Below are 22,507 nucleotides of genomic sequence, written 5' to 3' on the forward strand. Positions count from 1 at the left end.
AAATAAAAAAATTTCCTCTTCTAATTCAGAAAAAATTGAAAAACAATATGTCTTCCGTTCACTTTCAATAAAAATCTTAAAAATAACCAAATTTCCATCTTCAATTTCAGAAAAAATTTAAAAACCAAAAATTCTTCCCTTCCAACTCTATAAAAACCTTCAAATAGAATTTCTCCCTTCCAGCTCAATAAAAATCTTTTAAAAAATTTCCTCATTCAATTCAGAAAAAAATTAAAAATCAAAATTTCCACCTTTCAAATCCAATAAAAATGTTTAAAATAAAAAATTTCCCTCTTTCAATCTAGGAGAAATTGAATATCAAAATATCTCTTACAACTAATTAAAAATCCTAAATATAAAAAATGTCCCTTTTCAAATTCAGAAAAAAATTTTAATCACATCTTCCCTCAATCACGATTTAAATTATTGAAAAAAAATTAAAAAATCGTGTTTTCGATATCAGCAAAAAATAAAGAACATTTTGTCACTTCCAATTTGAAAAAATCTTAAAAACAAAATTTCGCCCTTGCAGCTGTGTAAAAATCTAAAAATAAAAAAATTTCCTCTTCTAATTCAGAAAAAATTGAAAAACAATATGTCTTCCGTTCACTTTCAATAAAAATCTTAAAAATAACCAAATTTCCATCTTCTATTTCAGAAAAAATTTAAAAACCAAAAATTCTTCCCTTCCAACTCGATAAAAACCTTCAAATAGAATTTCTCCCTTCCAGCTCAATAAATATCTTTTAAAAAATTTCCTCATTCAATTCAGAAAAAAATTAAAAATCAAAATTTCCACCCTTCAAATCCAATAAAAATGTTTAAAATAAAAAATTTCCCTCTTTCAATCTAGGAGAAATTGAATATCAAAATATCTCTTACAACTAATTAAAAATGTTAAATATAAAAAATGTCCCTTTTCAAATTCAGAAAAAGAAATTTTAATCACATCTTCCCTCAATCTCGATTTAAATTATTGAAAAAAAATAAAAAATCGTCTTTTCGATATCAGAAAAAAATAAAAAACATTTTGTCACTTCCAATTTGAAAAACTCTTAAAAACAAAATTTCGCCCTTGCAGCTCAATAAAAATCTGAAAAAAGTCCTCTAATTCAGAAAAAAATTGAAAACCAGTTTCTCTCTTTTAATCCAAGAGAAATAGAATATCAAAAATCTCTTGGAACTAATTAAAAATATTAAATATAAAAAATTTCCCTTTTCAAATTCAGAAACAATTTTAATCTAACAATTCTTCCCTCAATCTCAACAAAAATGTTCGAAAAAAATGGCCTCTTTAAATTCAGAAGAAAAAAAAATAAGCAAAATTTCATTCCTTCCAATTCAATAAAGATAATAAAAACAAAACTTCCAACTTTCTAATAATATTAAAAATATAAATATGTACCTCTGTCAAATAAAAAAAATAATTTTCCAATTAGAAAAAAAAATTAATTACTAAATTTGTTTTCCCTTTCTTTTAAAATCATAATTGTAAAATTTAATCTTGAAGTATTTTACTTTAAGGTTGTTTAAAATTAATAATTATTCAATTATCATACACACTCTGAATATTTTCAATTTCAAGGCGCACTTTACATATACTTTTTATTAATCAGTCAGTTTTACAATAAATACATCTATTGATTACAGAACAGAATACAAAGTGTAGACGTATTTAGGGATCACAATTTAATTTTTCTCTAAATTCCCTATAATCCCTTTTTTGAAAATTTTATCCTCTTTCCCTCGGTTTTCAAATTTCCGGTTAATTTTTTATGAATTATCTAACAATTAACACTTAAAAACAAAAGCATACATTAACATTAATTTTAAAAAAATTTTACTTGAAAGACTAGATTTTCCAAAATATACAAAAAACAATATAAAAAAAACTGGTAATATTCTTTTAAAAAAGATTTTCCCTAAAATTGAATTACTTAATTGCTGTGATCCCTGCGTATGGTGTGCCAAAAAAGTGAAGTTTTGATTTATCAAATTTTTTTAATGCAAAATTATATATTTATAGTATTTACTACTTAAAATTTTTTTTATTACATTAATTTAGACTTTTTGGGCACAGTACACTTTGTCCCGATTTTAAAAGTTCGTTTTGGGTTCTCAGCTTTAAATTCGTTAAACGTGAATTCGGGTGATATATACATAAATATATATGAAGTAGGAATCTTAAACTATAATAAAAATACAATACTATTCCTACAATTAAATACATAAATCTCAGTTTGGTGCATAATACAGATCATTTGCATTTTTCATGGTAAAAACATGGGACTGAAAAGTCCCAAAAAATTTAATTTCCTAGTTGGGAAATTCCGGAATAATAAAATTTCCGGCAGAAAATTGCCGAATTATAAAATATCCAAACTACAAAATTTCCGAGTTTAAAAAATTTAGATTTTTCTTATTTATAAAATTAATTAAATTATTACAATTTTTTTATATATAAAAAAATTCATTGGTTTATATTTGGCAGTTTTATAGTTTTCTAACTTTCTGTCGGGATTTTTCTAATTCGGTAATATTATAAATTGTCGGGAATGTTATTCTTTGGGATTTTTCAGTCGTTTCAAAAAATTGTGTAGAGCGAGATGGTTTTAAAAGACGTACACACTGGATATAAAAAAGTAAATGGACGTTGATATTTTTTTGCAGTCTCAAATTTACGTTATTGTCAGTCGTGATATGTTTTTTTTTTAAATTGAAAACCTTCAGTCCTCTATTCGACGGTCAGGTCTCGTCAATGGATCTGAAAATGCATAAATTTTCAGGATACAATATAAAAATTTTTTAAAACAATTATGAAAAAATACTTACAAAATATTATAATAAATCACATAGTCAACATTTTTTAACTAATGTGAATTTGCAGACACAGCAGAATTTTGTGTCGTAGAAGTACACTCTTCGTAGGAAGGTGGAGCTGAATAAAAATAATTCAACAATATTACTTTCTATAAGTTATCAAATAAATTATATTAAAATTTGTACAATTGAAAAATTCGTTTAAGATTTCACAATCTTTCCCCATATTCCCACCTTTATAAGAATTCAAATTTTTGTTGAACGTTCAATTAAATTTATTAAATATTAAATTATGGTTTTCTAAATTATTTATTTATTATTATTTTAATTTTATTAATAATTAAACATTAAATATTAAAATAGTAAAATTAAAAAAAAACATAATTAGAAGTTGGATTTTGTTAATAAACTGGTTGGAATTAAAAGTTAATACTTTTTTTTATTAAAAATTCTACTAGCTACTAGTATATTTGAGATTGAAAATTCATCTTTATGACTGAAATTTTAATTATTTGGTTGAAAATTCAACTATTTTCCTGCGAAGCCACTTTTCTGGTTTAAATTTCAACTGTCATGGTGAAAATTCGTGAGTTTGCATAGAAAGTTAATTCTTTTTAATTTGAAAGTGTACTATTTAATTTTTGGTTCGGAATTCATCTTTACTTGGTTGGATTTTTTTTCTCTTTCTTGATTAAAAAAGAAATATTACTAAGTTAAAAAGTTGTCTTTTTTTATTTATTCATTTTTTGGTTAAAAATGTAACTATTGAGTTGAAAATTCGTTTTTTGTGAAATATATATTTTTTTAAACTGAAATTTCACAACCAAAGATTTAATGAGTTTATTGATTTCGAAAATTGTCAGATTAAAATTTTTTCTAAAGATTTCAAAGATTCTAAACATTAAAAGAAGGGATTAAACCAGATATTTAATATTTCAACAAATTTACACAGATTACATGTTTTTAAATGATTTCAAGTGAATACAAGATTTAATAAAAATTTCATACGGATTTCAAAAGAATAAAAGAATTCTGAAGATTTCAAAAAGAGTACATCAGATTTCAAAGATTTTAAATATTTCGACGATTTCAAAAACAATTAAATGATTTCAATATGATTTTAGAAACAAAGATTTTAGAAAAATGTCACCCATATTTCCAAAAATTTGTCAAAAATTTCGAACATTTCATAAAGACTTAAAAATTTTATTTCGAGTTTAAAATTTGTTAAAAGGGAAGACTTGAAAAGGTTTCACTAAGATTTCAAATAATTCAATAATTTCAAATGAATAAACAAGATTTCGCAAACAAAGATTCAAGACAAATTTTACAAAGATTTTCAAAGATTTCACAAAAATGTATTAAAGATTTCGAACATTTAATAAATATTGCAAGGATTTCAAAGATGTGAAAAATGCGTTTACACCAGAGTTTAATGATTTCGAAAATTGTCAGATTAATATATATTTTTTTAAAGATTTCAAAGATTCCAAAGATTTAAAAAAGGGAGTAAACCAGATATTTAATATTTCAAAAAATGTACACAGATTACATTTTTTAAAATGATTTCAAGTGAATACAGAAGTTTTCAGAAACATTTAAAAGATTTTATAAAAATTTCATACAGATTTTAAAAGTTTTCACTAAGATTTCAAACATTTCATAAAGATTAAAAAATTTGCTAAAAGGGAAGATTTGAAAAGGTTTCACTAAGATTTCAACTAATTAAATAATTTCAATTAATAAAACAAGAGTTTACAAACAAAGATTTAAAAAGGTTTAAAAGAAATTACCAAAGATTTCGAATATTTCATCAAGATTGGAAGGATTTCAAAGATCTAAAAAGGCGTGTACAACAGATTACAAAGAGTTTAAAACATTTCGAAGATTTTAAAGATTTTCAAACGGTTTCAAAAAATATTAGAAGATTTGGAAAGATTGCACTAAGGTTTTAAACAATTAAACGATTTCAATATGATTTCACCAACAAAGATTTAAGAAAAATTTCACAAATTTTCACAAAAATTTCCCAAAGATTTCGAACGTTTTCGAAGATTTTAAAACTTTGAAAAGATTCCAAAGAGCTAAAAAAGTTTTGAAAGGGAACATCTTAAAAGATTTCACTAAAATTTCAAACAATTAAATGATTTTAATTTCAGGAAAAATTTTAAAAAGATTTCAAAAGATTTCAGAAAAGTTTCATACAGATTTCAACAGAATACAAGAATTCCAAAGATTTCAAAAAAGGTTCAGTGCTTAGTACACCAGGTTTCAAAGAATTTGAAACATTTCGAAGATTTTAAACGATTTCAAAACATATTCGAAGATTTAAAAAAAATTTAAACATTTAAATGATTTCAATATGATTTCCCAAACAAGGATTTAAGAAAAATTTCACAAATATTTCAAAAGATTTGACAAAAATTTCCCGAGGATTTCGAACATTTCATAAAGTTTGCAAGGATTGTAAAAATGTGATAAAGACGTGTACACTAGATTTTAAAGATTTCATAAATATTTCTTACATTTCCAAAGACTTTAAGGATTTTAAAAAAGGTATAGTAAACCAGATTTCTAAATTTCAAAAGATTTTACACAGATAAAAAATATTTTAATGATTTCAAATAAATAAAAAAGATTTCGGAAATATTTTAAATATCTTAAATTAATTGAAAATACTTAAACAAATTTGAGAAGATTTCAAAATATTTCAAACTAACACAACAAATTTCAACTACAAACATTATGGAAAGCTTTCACAAATATTTAAAAGATTTCACAAAATTTCACAAAGATTACAGATGTCAAGGGATTCAAATATTTTACAAAAATTCCAAAAGATTTCATATAAATTTTAAAATTTCAGAAAGACAGGCCTCAAAGTTCATATGGGATAAAATATAGGGACCAAAGGGTACTTTTTGTGACGCTCATAGGGTACTTTTTGAGTTTTTGCGCTCAAAGGTTAACAACTTCAGGATAAATTCCGAAGATTTTGGAACAATTCAATTTAAATTCCAACAAATTCAAATCAACTGGGAAATTTTTTTTGAATATAAAGGAATTTAAGATCAAAGAGAATTCAATGAAATTCATAAAAATTCAAGGTGATTAAAAAAAAATCAAATTAATTTAAAACAATTCAGAATTCAGGGTGAATTCCAAGAAAAATGTCCAATCTTTTCGAAGCTTTGAAATCCTACTAATTTCTAACACAAGATGTGACTAATAATTACAGAACAATTCAAGATAAATTTAAAAGAATTAAAATAAATTGAAACAATTTTGAAAATCGAAAAAAAAAACTGATTACAAAAAATGTTGAGTGAATTTAGAGAAATTTAAAAGAAATGAGAAAAATGATATGAAATTGATTTAAAAAAATCAAGTGAAGTATAAAAAATCTAAAAACGAGGAAAAATTAATAACAATTCAGGGCGAAATTACAAATTAATTGTTAATTACAAATGAATTAAAATATTAAAATCTCTTAAGATTATTAAAACCCCTGGCAATCCTTTGAAATTGTTTAAATACCTTTTAAAATATCCAAAAATATTTCAGTCTTTAAATCCTTGAAACCACTGAAATAAATAAAAAATTTCTGGGAATCTTTTAAATTTTTCTAAAATATTTTGAATCCTTTAATATATTTTGAAAGTCCTTGAAACTTTTTAAAGCACTTGAAAACGTCTGAGAATATTTTACAATACCCTCAAGTATTTCAGATCCTTTTGAATCACATTAAATTACTGAAATGAAAAAAATTCTTTGTAATCTTGTAAAATAATCCAAATTAGTTTAAATCCATTACACTCAACTGAAATTTTCTAAAGCTCTTGAAAATGCAAAGGAAATTGAAAAAAGTAGTTAAAATATTTCAAATCCTTTCATCATTTTATCAATTGATCCTCAGAGAATCAATTAAATTGAAACTTTTAAAAATAAAATCAAAACCCATTGAATTGAGTAGAAAAGATGAAATTTATAGAAATTCAAGTGAATTAATAAAATTCTAAAGAATTCAGGATGAATTTCAAATCTCTTTTAATCTTTAAAACTCTACAAAATAGCTCACTTCTCATGAATAAACTCTTTAAAATGCACTAAAATATTATAAAATTCCGTGATATTCTATGATGATATTTTCTGAATTCATGGGAAAGGTATTAAAATAGATTGAGAGTATATAAAATAGATTGATTGAAATCCTCGAAAATCTTATGAAATAACGCGAAATATGTATTTTACAATATTTTTTAAAAACTTCATCCGTTCTGTAAAATCGTTTCATATCTTCAGAAATTCTAGGAAAATGTTTATCCTAAAACATTTCAAAAGTATTAAAATCACTTCAAATTAATGAAATTAATAAGGAAAAATCCTTCGAATATTTGAAAATTCCCTAAAATACTTGAATTCAAAGCTCCTGAAAATGCCTTAGAAGTTTTTAAAATACCCTAAAATCTTAAAAATTCCTTGAAATGATTGAAATCTATGAAATTAAATTATTTTTGGTTCGGAGTTGATCTTTATTTGGCTGAATTTTTTTCTTTCGCGATAAAAAAAATATATATCACTAAATTAAAAAAGTTGTATTTTTTTTAGTCATTCATTGTTTTTTTCTTAAGAATTTAACTATTGAGTTTTAAATTCGTTTTTTGTTAAATATATATTTCTTTAAACTGAAATTTCACGAACAAAGATTTAAGAAAATTTGTATAAAGATTTGAAAAGAATTCAGCAACATTTCAAACATTTCATATGATTTCACAAACAAAGATTTAAGAAAAATTTCACAAATATTTTAAAAGGTTTAACAAAAATTTCCCAAAGATTTCGAACATTTCATAAATATTGCAAGGATTTCAAAGATGTGAAAAATGTGTGTTTTAACAGATTTGGAAGATTTCACAAAGATTTCGAACATTTCCAAAGATTTTAAAACTTTCAAAAGATTTCAAAGATTTTAAATTTTTTAAAAAGGAAGATCTGAAATGGTTTCATCAGGATTTCAAATAATTCAATAATTTCAACGAAAAAAAAATATTTGACAAACAAAGATTTAAAACAAATTTTCCAAAGAATTCACAAAAAATTACCAATGATTTCGAACATTTCATAAAGATTATAAGAATTTCAAAGATTTAAAAAAGCTTACACATCAGATTTCAAAGATTTCGAACTTTTCCAAAGATTTTGAAACATTAAAAAAATTTCAAAGATTCGAAAGATTAAAAAAAGGGAGTAAACCAGATTTTAATTATTTCAACAAATTTTACACAGATCACATTTTTTAACATGATTTCAAGTGAAAAAATGTGAACAAAAATATTTCAAAGATTTCGTAAAAATTTCATATAGATTTTAGAATACTAGAATTCAAAAGTTTAAAAAAGGGAACAGTACTGAGTACATCATATTTCAAAGAATTTAAACGATTTCAAAATGTTTCAAAACATATTAGAAAATTTGAAAAGATTGCACTAAGATGTCACATAATTAAATGATTTCAATATGATTTAAGATAGATTTAAGAAAAATTTCACAAATTTTTACAAAAATTTCCCAACGATTTCGAACATTTTCAAAGATTTTAAAACTTTCAAAAGATTCCAAAGAGTTCAAAAGTTTTAAACGAGAAGATCTGAAAATATTTCACTAAAATTTCAAACAATGAAATGATTCTAACTTTAGGAAAAATTTTACAACGATTTCAAAAGATTTCAGAAAAGTTTCATACAGATTTCAAAAGAATACAGGAATTCCAAAAATCTCAAAAAGAGCATACCAGATTTCAAAGATTTTCAAATATTTCGAAGATTTCAAACAATTAAGACAAATTTTATAAATATTTCAAAAGATTTGACAAAAATTTCGCAAAGATTTCGAACTTTTCATAAATATTGTAAGTATTTCACAGATGCGAAAAATGAGTATTTACCAGATTTTAAAGATTTCTAACATTTTCAAAGATTTTAAAACTTTGAAAATGTTTCAAAGATTTCAAAAAGTTTTAAAAGGATAGATTTAAAAAGATTTGACTAATATTCCAAACAATTGAATAATTTTAATATGATTTCACAAATAAAAACTTAGGTAAAATTTTACAAATATTTCAAAAGATTTCACAAAAAATTACCAACGATTTCGAACATTTCATAAAGATTGCAAGAATTTCAAAGATTTAAAAAGGCTTGTACACCAGATTTAAAAGATTTCTAACTTTTCCAAAGATTTTGAAAAAATTCAAAAGTTTCAAAGATTCTAAAGATTTTAAAAAAGGGAATAAACCAGATTATCATTATTTCAAAAAATTTTACACATATTAAATTTTGTTAAATGATTTCAATATTAAACGATGTCAATATAATTACACAAATAATTGAGAAAAATTGTACACATTTTTACAAAAATTTCCCAACGATTTCGAACATTTTATAAAGATTGCAATCAGCCAAAGATGTGAAAAAGGTGTGCACACTAGATTCTAAAGATTTCTATCATTTCAAAGATTTAAACAAAATTTTAAAGGCACGATTTCAGAAAATTTCAAAAATGAAATGATTTTAATATGATTTCCTAAACAAAGATTGAAGAAAAATGTTACAAAAATGTCAAAGGATTTCATAAAAGTTCTCTGCAGATTTCAAAAGAATACAAGAATTCCAAAGATTTCAAAAAGAGTACACCAAATTTAAAAGATTTCAAAAATTTCATAAATATTGCAAGTATTTCAAAGATTTGAATAACGCGTGTTTAAAATATTTTAAAGGTTTCACACAGATTTCAAACATTTCCAATGATTTTAAAACTTTGAAAATGTTTCATAGATTTAAAAAAGTTTTAAAATGGTAGAGTTGTAAAGATTTCACTAATATTTCAAACCATTAAATGATTTTAATATGATTTCACAAACAAAGATTAAAAAAAAAGATTTGAAAAGATGTCACATCTTGTGTTAGAAATTAGTAGGATTTCAAAGCTTCGAAAAGATTGGACATTTTTCTTGGAATTCACCCTGAAAGTTTTGAAAGGGAAGTTTTGAAAAAGATTTCACTAAGATTTCAAACAATTAAATTATTTCACAAAGATTTAAGAAAAATTTCACAAATATTTCAAAAGATTTGTCAAAGATTTCCTAAATATTTCGAACATTTCATAAAGATTTAAACATTTTTTTAGATTTTAAAATTTTTAAAAGGGAAGATTTAAAAAGGTTTCACTAATATTTAAAATAATTCAATAATTTCAATGAATAAAAAAGATTCCACAAACAAAGATTTAAGATAAATTTTACAAATGTTTCAAAAGATTTGTCAAAAATTTCCCAAAGATTTAAAGGTTTCACAAAGATTTCGATCATTTCCAAAGATTTTAAAACTTTGAAAATGTTTCAAAGATTGAAAAAAGTTTTTAAATGGTAGATTTGTAAAGATTTCACTAATATTTCAAACAATTGAATGATTTTCATAAGATTTAACAAACCAAAATTTAAGAAAAAGATGTCAAATATTTCATAAAAATTCCATAAAGATTTCAAAAGAATACAAAAATTCCAAAGATTTCAAAACGGGTACAGTATTGAGTAAATCAGATTTCAAAGATTTTTAAAACATTTCGAAAATTGTAAACGATTTCGAAAACTTTCAAAACATATGAGAAGATTTGAAAAGATGTCACTAAGGTTTTAAACAATTAAACGATTTCAATATGATTTCACAAACAAAGATTTAGAAAAAATTTCGAACATTCCATAAATATTGCAAAGATTTCAAAGATGTGAGAAAGGGTGTACACCAAATTTTAAAGATCTCACAAAGATTTCTAAAATTTCCAAAGATTTTAAAACAGTTTTAAAGGGAAGATTTTCAAAGATTTCAAATAATTAAATGATTTCAATATGATTTCACAAACAAAAATTTAGGAAAAATTTCACAAATATTTCAAAAGACTTGACAAAAATTTCGAACATTTCATAAAGATCGCAAAGATTTCAAAGATGTGAAAAAGGCGTGCACACCAGATTTTAAAGATTTCACAAAGATTTCGAACATTTCTAAAGATTTTAAAACTTTCAAAAGATTCAAAAGATTAAAAAAAAAATGTTAATGGGAGATTTGAAAAGATTTCACTCAGATTTCACCAAAAATTTACCAAAGGTTTCGAACATTTAGTAAAGATTGCAAGAATTTTAAAGATATGAAAAAGGCGTTTCAAAATGTTAAATCTTTCAAAAGTTTCCAAAGATTTTAAAACAAGTTTAAAGGGATGATTTCATCAGATTTCACTAAGATTTCAAACAAGTAAATGCTTTTACAAAGATTTAAGACAAATTTTACAAATATTTCAAAAGATTTCAAATATTTCATAAAAGTTCCATACAGATTTCAAAAGAATACAAGAATTCCAAGGATTTCAAAAAGAGTACTGAGTACACCAGGTTTCAAAGACTTTAAAACATGTTGAACGACTTCAAAAGGAATAAAAAAATATTAGAAGATTTGAAAATATTTCACTAATATTTCAAATAATTCAATGATTTCAACGAATGCAAAAGATTTCACAAACGAAGATTTACGACAAATTTTACAAATATTTCAGAAAGATGTAAAACTAATTCAAAAAGTTTTAACAAATTTAAGAAGATTTCAAAAGATTTTAATAATTTCAAACGAACACAAAAGATTTCACAAACAAAGATTAAATAAAGCTTACTCAAATATTTCATAAAAAGTTTAAAAGGTGTCAAAAGTTTCACAAAGATCACAGATTTCAAATATTTTGCAAAAATTGGAAAATATTTCATAGAAATTTCAAAATTTCACAAAAATTTCAAGTACTTCAAGAGATTTCAACGACTTAATAAAGATTCCATGGATTTTAAGCACGACTTATATTCGTAAAAAAATAAAGAATTTATTTATGGTTCTGCTTTCTTTAAAACTGTTTGACCTACTAAAAAAAATTAAATTGTTCAATTTTTTAAATCTACATAATAAAAAAGTTATTTTATTATTTTATTTAAAAACAAGGAGACCTCGAAAAGCTGGACTTTTTGACTTAGAAAATCTGAAAGTCCTTGAATTTCTTTCCTAAGAATCGCCGGAAAGTATTGTAAAGCCTGTAATTTTTATGTAGTTAATTTGAGATAAACTTACGAGTTTCAGGTTGTGCTGAAGAAGCAAGATTTTGACATTGACTCGTGTGGTTTGTAAAAACAAATCCAATTGGTTGATATTCTTCTTCGCGTGAATTATGAACTATCGTAAATGACTGGTTGCCCACTGAGGCATTTTGTTGACTTGAAGAAGATTGATTAAGGCTCACATTCGCTTGTGGAACTGGAACAATTGCCTCGATTGTGGGAGCCGTTGGGACAATTGATTGCGGTCTTTGAACATGGACTAGAGGCACAACTGCGGCAGAAGACGAGTAAAGTGGTACAGTTCCTATTAAAATGGGGTAACTTTTTTCGATATTCTTATGCCTGTGTGGAAAAAAAACGATCCTTTTTTATTTTAAAAAGAAATTTTTAAAATGTAAACTCAGGGTGGCCGTTTTTTGCAATGTTAATGTTAATTATTTAATATATTGAATATATAATAAAGAACTAGCATATATCACACATATTGAATATATGTGGGGATAATCCGCTGCAGATGTGTTTGCGCAAAAGCTAACAAAATGGAAAAACTTCAGGTGCGAATTCGCACCAGTGTACCGTTTGAGGGTTAAACGAGGGAAAAAAATCGGCTCATTTTACGGTTTGCAAACATTTTTCACAGTCATTGAAATTTAACAAATTCGATATTTTATAATTGAAGCTTCACAATTTTTTAATTCAACGCTCAATAATTTAAAGGTATAAAATGGAAGCTTCTAACTTTTCAAGAGAGCATTTTTCAATTAAATATCATTAAACTGTAAAATTTTTTCTTTTGTATTTTTCTTTTTGGTTAACAAATATAAATAGACGCTATTACTTTAGGGAATTTTTAGTTAGGTAGATTAGAAATTTAACTAAACATTTTGTCTAATTAGAAGTTATATTATGCTTCTTTTAAGTCATTTATAATTTTTAATTGTTCAATGGTTTTTTACACGTCAAAATTCAATTACAGAAAAATGTCCGAATTATAAAATTCTCAAATCTAAGCATTCTGAAAATTGTTTTAATAATAAATAATGACATAATAAATGAAATAACGAAATATGTTTGTCGAATAAAAGTAATTTGTTTGATATTTGATTATTTAACAATTTCCTAATTGTTTAGATTCGGGAATTTGATAATTCGTGAATTTCCCAAGGGTCGGCAATTTATCAGTATCGTTTTTTTTGCATTTTTGAAAATTTTAAAATGCCGGTTGCTTCTAATTTTGGGAATATTATATCTGGAAATTTTATTTTTCGGAATTTTTCAGAATTCCCTGAAAATGCTTCTCTTTCATAAAAAATTAATCTTTTTTATTTAAAAATGCAAATGTTTTTTTTGGTTAATTTTTCATCATTCTAGTTGAGAATTCATTTCTTAAAGAAAAACTTTTCTTATCTTAAATTAAATTTAATAAAATAATCATTTTTCAATTTAATTTAAAAGGAAACTATTTTGTTGAAAAATCCTTTTTTTGGCTAAAAATAAATTTTTCTAACTGAAAATTTAACTATTCCCTTTTTGGTTAAAAAATTGATCTTTGGTTGAATTAAACTGTTCTTTTGTTTAAATCTTTTTGGTTAAAAATTCAACTAATTGTTTAAAAATTGATTCTTTTGGTCAAATATTCATCACTTTAGTTGCAAATTTATCTCTTGGGTTGAAAATTCAACTATTTTGTTGAAAATTCGTTTTTTTTTTAATTCAAATTTAATTTTTGTACTGGAAAATGAACTATTTTATTTTTGGTTGACAATTAAATTTTTACCTGAAATTTAAAATATTTGGTTGGAAATTAATTTGTTTTGTAAAATGTTTTTTTTCTCGGGGTTGAAAATTAATTTCTTTTAGTAGAATTCAACTGTTTTGTATTTAGAATTTTAATCTTTTTTGGTTAAAAATTCAAGTACTTTGTTAGAATTCAGCAGTTTTTGAAATTCTTTTTCCTTCAGTTAAAAATTTATTTTTTTCACCAAAAATTTAACTATTTCATTTAAGTTTTAACTATTTTGTTGAAAGTAAGAATTTTTTGATTATTAATTGATTTTTTAACTGATAATTTAACTATTCCTGTTGAAAATTGATATTTTCTTTATTAGAAAATGCAACAATTCGGTTCAAAATCCATGTAATTTGTTGAGAAGTCGTATTTTTTTGACAAAAAATCATTTTTTTGAAAATTTAAATATTCCTTCATTGGAAGATGATTCATATTTTTAGGTTCAGGATTCTACTATTTTGTTGCAAATTTGACATTTTGGTAAAACTAAATTGTTTTTTATTTGAAATGAAAATTCTTTTTGGTTGAAAATTTTACTACATAGTTGAAAATTCATTATTTTGGTTTAAGATTAAATAATTCGTTGAAAATTGATATCTCTGGTTGCAAATTGAACTATTTTCCTGAATGTTTTTTTCTTTTGATAGGTAATTTTGTGAACTGAATTATAATTTTTTTTAATTTCGAGTGAACTATTCCATTTTCTTGATATTGATACCAAACTCTTTCTCACCAGAAACTTTTAATGAAAAATTGATATTTTTCGTTCAAAATTCAACAATTTGGTTGAAAATTTATCTCATTGAGTTAAAAATTCAACCATTTGTTTCAAAATTCATGTAATTTTTTGGGAAATCGTTTTTTTTTTTTGTAGAAAATTAATCTTAATGTTGGAAAATTAACCTTGTCGGTTGAAAATTCAATTATTTCAGCTGAAAATTAATAATTTTAGTAAAAAAATTAATTATTGCAGTTGAAAATTGAACTGCTTGATTGAAAATTCAACTATTCCCGTTAAAGATTCATCACTTTGGTTAAACATTTAACTATATTGTAAAAAATTTGTTTTCTTGTTGAAAATTAATGTTTTTAATTGAAAATTTAACTGTATTGCAGTTTTGGTTGAATAAATTGATTTATTTATTTTGCTGATTCAACTATTTTGTCGAAAATTTGACGTTTTGGTAGAATTAAATAGTTTCTTTATTTACAATTAAAACCTTTTTTGGTTATAAATTTAAATAAATCGTTGAAAATTTCTTTTCTTTTTAATTCAAAATTAGTTTTTCACTTCAAATTTAACTATTTAATTTCGGTTGAACATCGATCTCTTATTTGAAAATTCAACAATTTTCTTCAAAATTGGTCGATTTAGTAAAACTCAACTAGTTTGAACTTAAAATTTAAATCTTTTTTGGTTAAAAATTCAAGTACTTAATTAAAAAATTAAACTGATTTGTTACAAATTCATTCTTTTGGTTGAAAAATTACCCCTTTAGATGAAAATTGTAATTTTTTGGGAAATATTTTTTCACTTTTTTGAAAATTCTTTTTCTTTTTGATTCAAAATTTTTTTTTTTTACTACAAATTTAACTATTCCATTTTGGGTTATAAATTATCTCTTTCAGTTGAAAATTCGTTTTTTTTCAAAATTAATGTTTTGACTAAAATTTGAACTATTCTATTTTTACTACAAAATTGTTCTTTTTTAGTTGAACGTTAAATTATATGGTTGGAAATTCATTTATTTTGTAGAAAATTCCTTTTGCGGGGTTAGAAATGTATTTTTTTAAATGAAAATTTAACTATACGATTTTCAGTTGAAAATTGATCTTGTTCAGTTAAGAATTGAACAATTTTGTTTCTTATTGGCAATTTCAGTAAATTTTAAATGTTTTTTATTTAAAATTAAAATATTCTTTTTTATAAAAATTCAACTATTTAGTTTAAAATTTAATTGATTTGTTACAAAGTCATTATTTTGGTTGAAAATCACCACTTTAGTCGAAAATTGTCATGTTTTGTTGAAAATTGAACTATTTTTGATCAAAAACTTTTCTTTTTGGTTCAAAATTAGTTTTTTTTTAAATGAAAATTTAACTATTCGATTTTCAGTTATAAATTTATCTCTTTAAGTTGAAAATTCAACAATTTTGTTGAAAATTCGTTTTTTTTTCTCTTAGAAATTAATGTTTTCACTGAAATTTGAACTATTCTATTTTTACTTGAAAATTGCTCTTTTTTAGTTTAAAGTTAAACCATATGCTTGGCGATTTATTTATTTGGTAGCAAATTCGTTTTATTCGGGGTTAAAGATTTATTTTTTCAAATGAAAATTTAAATATTTCATTTTTGGTTGAAAATTGATATTCGAAATTAAAATATTCTTTTTGATAAAAATTCAACTACTTAGTTTAAAATTTAATTGATTTGTTACAAAATCATTATTTTGGTTGAAAATCACCATTTTATTAAAAATGGTCATTTTTGGTTGAAAATTTAACAATTTTTATCAACTCCTTTTCTTTTTGGTTCAAAATTGTTTTTTTTTACAGAAAATTTAACTATTACATTTTTGGTCATAAATTGATAGCTTTTATTTGAAAATTCAACGATTTTGTTGAAAAGTGTTTTTTTTCTTCTTTAATTTAACTTCCATTTCCGGTTGAAAATTAATATCTTTAAGTTAAAAATTGAACAATTTTCTTTATTATTGGTCGTTTCAGTAGAATTTAACTGTTTTTTTATTTCAAATTAAAATATTCTTTTACATAAAAATGCATCTACTTACTTAAAAATGTACCTACTTTGTTAAAAATTAATTTTTTTAATTGAACATTCATCATTTCAGCCGAAAATTGATTATTTTGTGGAAAATTCGTTCTTTTTCTTGGATCCAAAATAATTATTTTCTGATTAAAAACTGAACTATTCTACTTCTGGTAGAAGATTGTACTATTATGCAGAAAAATAATTTTATTCAGAGTAGAAAATTAATTTTTAACTGAAAAATTAACTATTCCATGGTCGGTTGAAAATTAATCTCCTGTAGATGAAAATTCACCACTTAAGTTGAAAATTGTTATTTTTGGTGAAATATTTAATTATTTTTTTCAAAATTACTTTTCTTTTTGGTTCAAAATTAGTTTTGTTTTACTGAAAATTCAAATATTCCATTTTGGGTTATAAATTGATACCTTTATTTGAAAATTCAACGATTTTATTTAAAAATCGTTTTTTTCTTCAAAATTAATGTTTTGACTGAAATTTGAATTATTCTATTTTTAATTAAAGATTGCTTTTTTTTTAGTTGAAAATTAAACTATTTGCTTGGAGATTCATTTATTTGGTAGAAAATTCATTTTATTCGGGGTTAAAAATTGATTTTTTTAAATGAAAATTTAACTATTCCATTTTTGGTTGAAAATTGATACCTTTTAGTTAAAAAGTCACCACTTTAGTTGAAAATTCCTTTTCTTTTTTGTTCAAAATTAGTTTTTTTTACTGAAAAGATAACTATTTCATTTTGGGTTATAAATTGATATCTTTTATTTGAAAACTCAACGCTTTTGTCAAAAATTCGTTTTTTTTTTCTTCTTCAAAATTAATGTTTTGACTGAAATTTGAACTGTTCTATTTTTACTTGAAAATTGAACTTTTTTAGTTGAAGGTTAAACTATATGATTGGAAATTCATTTATTTAATAGAAAATACGTTTTATTTGGTGTTAAAAATTAATTTTTTTAAAATGAAAATTCAACTATTCCATTTTCGGTTGAAAATTGAACTCCTTTAGTTAAAAATTCAATAATTTCGTTTATTATTGGTCGTTTCAGTAGAATTTAATTGTTTTTTTATTTAAAATAAAAATATTCTTTTTGATGAAAATGCAACTACTTAAATGAAAATGTACCTACTTTGTTACAAATTTATTTTTTGATTGAAGATTCATCATTTCAGCCGAAAATTGATTTACCTAAAATTAATTATTTTGTGGAAAATTCGTTCTTTTCCTTGGATACAAAATAATTTTATTCTAACTAAAAGCTGACCTATTCTATTTTTGGTTGAAAATTTTTAACTGAAAAATTAACTATTCCATTTTCGGCTGTGCAATCTGTAAAATTTTCAATTTGAAAAATAAATTACTGTCGTTTCCCGGTTTTAAAAAATTCCCGGTTTCCCGGTTGGGCGGCCACCCTGAAAGTAAAATTAGAAAAGATAAAAATTCTTACGCTCCAGATGTGATTATCTTGACCTTCAAACGATACTGAATTTCGATAAGGGAGCAGTGAACTAAATTGGAAGGCAGGACTTGTGGCACTTTTATAAATAAAATTATTTCATTTTTATCCCCAAAGGATCCACGTTTTTTATCCTTTCCAATAATCGCACGCTCGCATTTTATAACATTTTTCGGCCTTGTTGATTGAAATTTGATAATCTGTAAGTAGATATTTCAAAAGTGTTCACTAGTTGAATTTTTATTACAGGCTTCGGATTCATTTCTGCGATACAAAAGAGTGTGTCAAACTTGAAAAAATAGTGTCCGAATTTAAAAGAGTATAGTCCGAGATCAAAAAGTGTGCGGAGGAAAATTAAATTTATTTTTTATGCAAAATTTTCAGCTTTTTCTAACCTAATATTTTAAAAGTATTAAAAATTAACTTCAATGTTCAATGATTTCCGATTGAAAAGTCTCCTATTTAATGTTTGGTTGAGAATTAATCTTTTTTGTTCAAATATTTTGTAAAAAATCCGCTTTCTTTTGCTATAAGATTAATAAATTTGGTTCCAAATTTTACTTTTTGGTTGCAAATTTGTATATTTTGTTGATAGTTCGTATGTTTTATAGAATCTATTTCTCGTTAAAAACGAAGGTTGAAAATTCATGATTTTAGTTAAAAATTCGTTTTCTTTTTGGTTCCAAATTAATATTTTTAACTGAAATGTTAAAAGTTCAACTGAATGGTAGAAAATTAATCAGTTAACAAAACTTCATATTCTCGAGTTAAATATGCAACTGTTTTGTAGAAAAATCGTCTTTTTGGTTTAAACATTAAACAATTTGGTAGAAAATTTAGCTATTTTGTAGAAAATTTATTTATATTGAAGATTAATTCTCTTAAATAAACATTTAACTACTCAATTTTCCGTAAGAAACCGATTTTTTTCTAGTTAAAAGTCTAAATACTTAAATAAGAAATTTGAAAAACGATAAAAATATAAATTAAAAAAAATTTGAACTACCATCACACCTATTGTTTAAATTATTTAGTTTAAAATTTCTGTAATTTATTAAAAAGTCTTTTTTATTGTAGGAACCTAATCTTCTTAGTTGAAAATTGAACTATTTGGTTAAAAATTTATGCATTTCGTTGAGAATTCATCTTTTGGTAGAAAATTTAACTATTTCTTTAAAAATTCGTCTTTTCTTTTGGAAAATTAATCTCATTCGTTTAAAATTCAACTATTTGCTTAAAAATGTATGTATTTTGTTGAGAATGTATTTTTTTTTGTAAAAAATTCTTCTGTTTAGTAAAAAATGTTGTTTAGAATTCATCTTTTTTGATGGAAAATCAATTTTCCGCATTGAAAATTAAATCTTTTCAGTAGAAAATGCAATTTTTTGTTTGAAAATTCAACTACATATTTGAGTTGTGTATTTAGTTGAAAGTTGCTATTTTCTAGTAGAAAATACATTTTTCGTATATAAAATTGATTTTTTATCTCAGAAAATTATACTATTTCGTTAAAAATGCGTATTTTCTGGCAGAAAATTAATCTTCTTGGTTGAAAATTGAAATTTTTTGGTAGAAAATTAATTTTTCGTGTTACAAATCAATCTTTTTGGTAGAAAATTCAAATATTTGGTTAAAAATTCGTATTTTCTGGTAAAAAAATTTATTTTATTGATTGAAAATTCAATTACATATTTGGCTTGAGTATTTAGTATATGTATTCAGTTGAAAGTGTTTTTTTTCTAGAAAATTAATTTTTCATATTTAAATTTAATTTTTTTCATAGAAAATTCAATTATTTCATTAAAAATGTGTCTTCTAGCAGAAAATTAATGTTCTAGGTTAAAAGTTGATCTCTTTGGTTCAAAAGTCGTATTTTCTGTTAGAAAATTAGTTTTCTTGATTAAAAATTCAACTGTTTGGTTAAAAGTTTATATATTTAGTTACGAATTCGTCTTTTCTGATCAACAAAATAATTTTTCGTGTTGAAGATTAATCTTTTTGATAGAAAATTAATATTATTTGTTTAAAATTCATCTAATTGGTTAAAAATATATGTATTTTTTGGAGAATTGATATTTTTTGGTATTAAATAAACTATTAGGTTGAAAATTCCTCTTTTCTCGTAGAAAATTAATCTTCATTGTTGAAAATTAAACTATTTGGTTAAAAGTTTACGTTTTTTAAAGTTCGCCTTTTTGGTAGAAAATTAATCCTCTTAACAAAAAATCTTCTGTGCTGAAAATTCATTATTTCGGTTGAAAATTTCACTATTTGATAGAAAATTCAAATTTTGTTAAAAATTCATTCTTACTGTTAATAAATTAATCTTCGTCGGAAATTTTTACTATTTAAAGGAATTGTTGAAAAATTATATTTTTAAGGTGAAAATTAACATTCCGTGTTGAAAATTCATCTTTTTGGTTGAAAATGTAAATATTTGGTTAAAAAGTCGTATTTTCTTTTAGAAAATTAATCTTCATTGTTGAAAATTCAACTATTTTTTAAAGTGTTAAAAATTTACGTATTTTTTTTATAGTTTGTCTTTTTTGGTAGAAAATTAAAACCTCTTGACAAAAAATCTTCTGTGTTGAAAATTTCACTATTTGGTAGAAAGTTGAACATTTTGTTAAAAATTCATTTTTACTGTTAAAAAATTAATCTTCTTCGTCGAAAATTTCTATATTTAATGGAATTGTTGAAAATTTATATTTTTAGGTTGAAAATTAACATTCCGTGTTGAAAATTCATCTTTTTGGTTGAAAATGTAAATATTTGAGTAAAAAGTCGTATTTTCTGGTATAAAATTAATTTTCTTGATAGAAAATTCAACTATTTGAAAAAAGTTGATGTATTTAGTAGAAAATTCGTCTTTTTTGGTATAAAATTAATTTTTCGTGTTGAAAATTAATCTTTTTTGTAGAAAACTCAACTGTTTGATAGAAAGTTCGTCTTTTCTGATATACAAATAATTTTTCGTTTTGAAAATTAATCTTTTTGGTAAAAAATTCAACTATTTGATATAAAATTCGTCTTTGCTAGTATAAAATTAATCTTCTTTGGCTAAAAAAATATGTATTTTGTAGAGAATTGATCTTTTTTGGTAGAAAATTAACTATTTGGTTGAAAATTCCTCTTTTTTGATAAAAAAAATGGTATTTTCTGATACAAAATTAATTTTCTTGATAGAAAATTCAACTTTTTGGTAAAAAGGTTATGTATTTAGTAAAAAATTCGCCTGTTCTGGTATTAACTTAATTTTTCGTGTTAAAAATTAATATTTTTTTCTTGTAGAAAACTCAACTATTTGACAGATAATTCGTCTTTTCTAATATGAAACTAATTTTTCGTGTTGAAAATTAATCTTTCTGGTACGAAAATTCAACTATTTGATAGAAAATTTGTCTTTGCTGGTAGAAAATTAATCTTCTTTGTTTAAAATTTAACTGTTTTGTTAAAAGTTTACGTTTTTTTTAAAGCTCGTCTTTTGTAGTAGAAAATTAATCCTCTTGGCAAAAAATCTGTGTTGAAAATTCAAATTTTCGGTTGAAAATATCACTATTTAGTAGAAAATTCAACATTTTGTTAAAAATTCATTTTTACTTTAAAAAAATTAATCTTCTTCGAAAATTTCTACTATTTAATGAAATTGTTGAAAATTCATCTTTCTATGTAGAAAATTAACATTCCCTGTTGAAAATTAATCTTTTTAGTTAAATATTTAACTATTTGGAAGAAAATTGAACTATTTGGTTAAAAATTCGTCTTTTCTGATATAAAATTGATCCTCTTGCTTAAAAATAAAACATTTTTGGCAGAAAATTAATTTGCTTAGTTGAAAATTCCAACATTTGGTTAAAAATTCGTCTCTGCTGGTACAAAATTAATTTTTTTGATTTACAATTCCAGTATTTTGTCTAGAATTTATCCTTTACGGTAGAAAATTAACTTTCCGTGTTAAAAATTAATTTTTCTGGTATAAAATTGAACTATTTGATTGAATTTAACTTTTATGATAGAAAGTTCATCCTTTTGGTTAAAAATGCAAATGCTGATTATAATCTGTTTTGGTTGAGGCTTTAACTATTTTTTTGTAAAGTCATCCTTTTTGGTTCAATTTAATAATTTTTTTTTTATTTAGAACGAAAATCCTTTTTTGGTTAAAATATCAAATATTAAACAACTACTTGGTTTAAATGCTTTGTTTAAATTTAGTCGGCAAAAATTAGATTAGATATTGAAGTTGAGGGGGCGGGGGGCGAAGTATAAAATTTCAGAAAAAAACTACGTAAAAATATTACAAATATTTTAGTCCACTAGAGGAGGAGTGCCAAAAGATTTTTTCAAGGAACTGTAAAGAATTAATTATATTATCGGAAAACTGTGAGAAAATAGTGCCTTTTGTGTTCCTTTTTCAAAATATTAGCAAAATAGTGTTATCGCTAAAAAAAGTGTAAAATAGTATCAATAGTTTGATGAGTCCGAGGCCTGCAAGTAAATTATTTTAT

The 22,507-nt window shown here is 23.3% G+C and overlaps 1 protein-coding gene across 1 annotated transcript in view; it reads right to left on the reverse strand.

The window, feature by feature from the left end:
- Positions 1–1,588: 1,588 nt before the first annotated feature.
- The window catches only part of LOC117178487 (arrestin domain-containing protein 17-like), a 48,108-nt gene continuing 27,189 nt past the window's right edge, over positions 1,589–22,507 (reverse strand). The window contains exons 6-9 of the mRNA XM_033369913.1: positions 17,994–18,202; positions 11,982–12,310; positions 2,833–2,938; positions 1,589–2,764 (exon numbers count right to left, since the gene is read on the reverse strand). Coding sequence (XP_033225804.1) covers positions 2,871–2,938; positions 11,982–12,310; positions 17,994–18,202 — 606 coding nt within the window. The 3' untranslated portion in view covers positions 1,589–2,764; positions 2,833–2,870. The remainder of the gene's footprint in view (positions 2,765–2,832; positions 2,939–11,981; positions 12,311–17,993; positions 18,203–22,507) is intronic.

The sequence above is a fragment of the Belonocnema kinseyi genome, chromosome 8, assembly GCF_010883055.1.
Source record: "Belonocnema kinseyi isolate 2016_QV_RU_SX_M_011 chromosome 8, B_treatae_v1, whole genome shotgun sequence".
Taxonomy (NCBI): Eukaryota; Metazoa; Arthropoda; class Insecta; order Hymenoptera; family Cynipidae; genus Belonocnema; species Belonocnema kinseyi.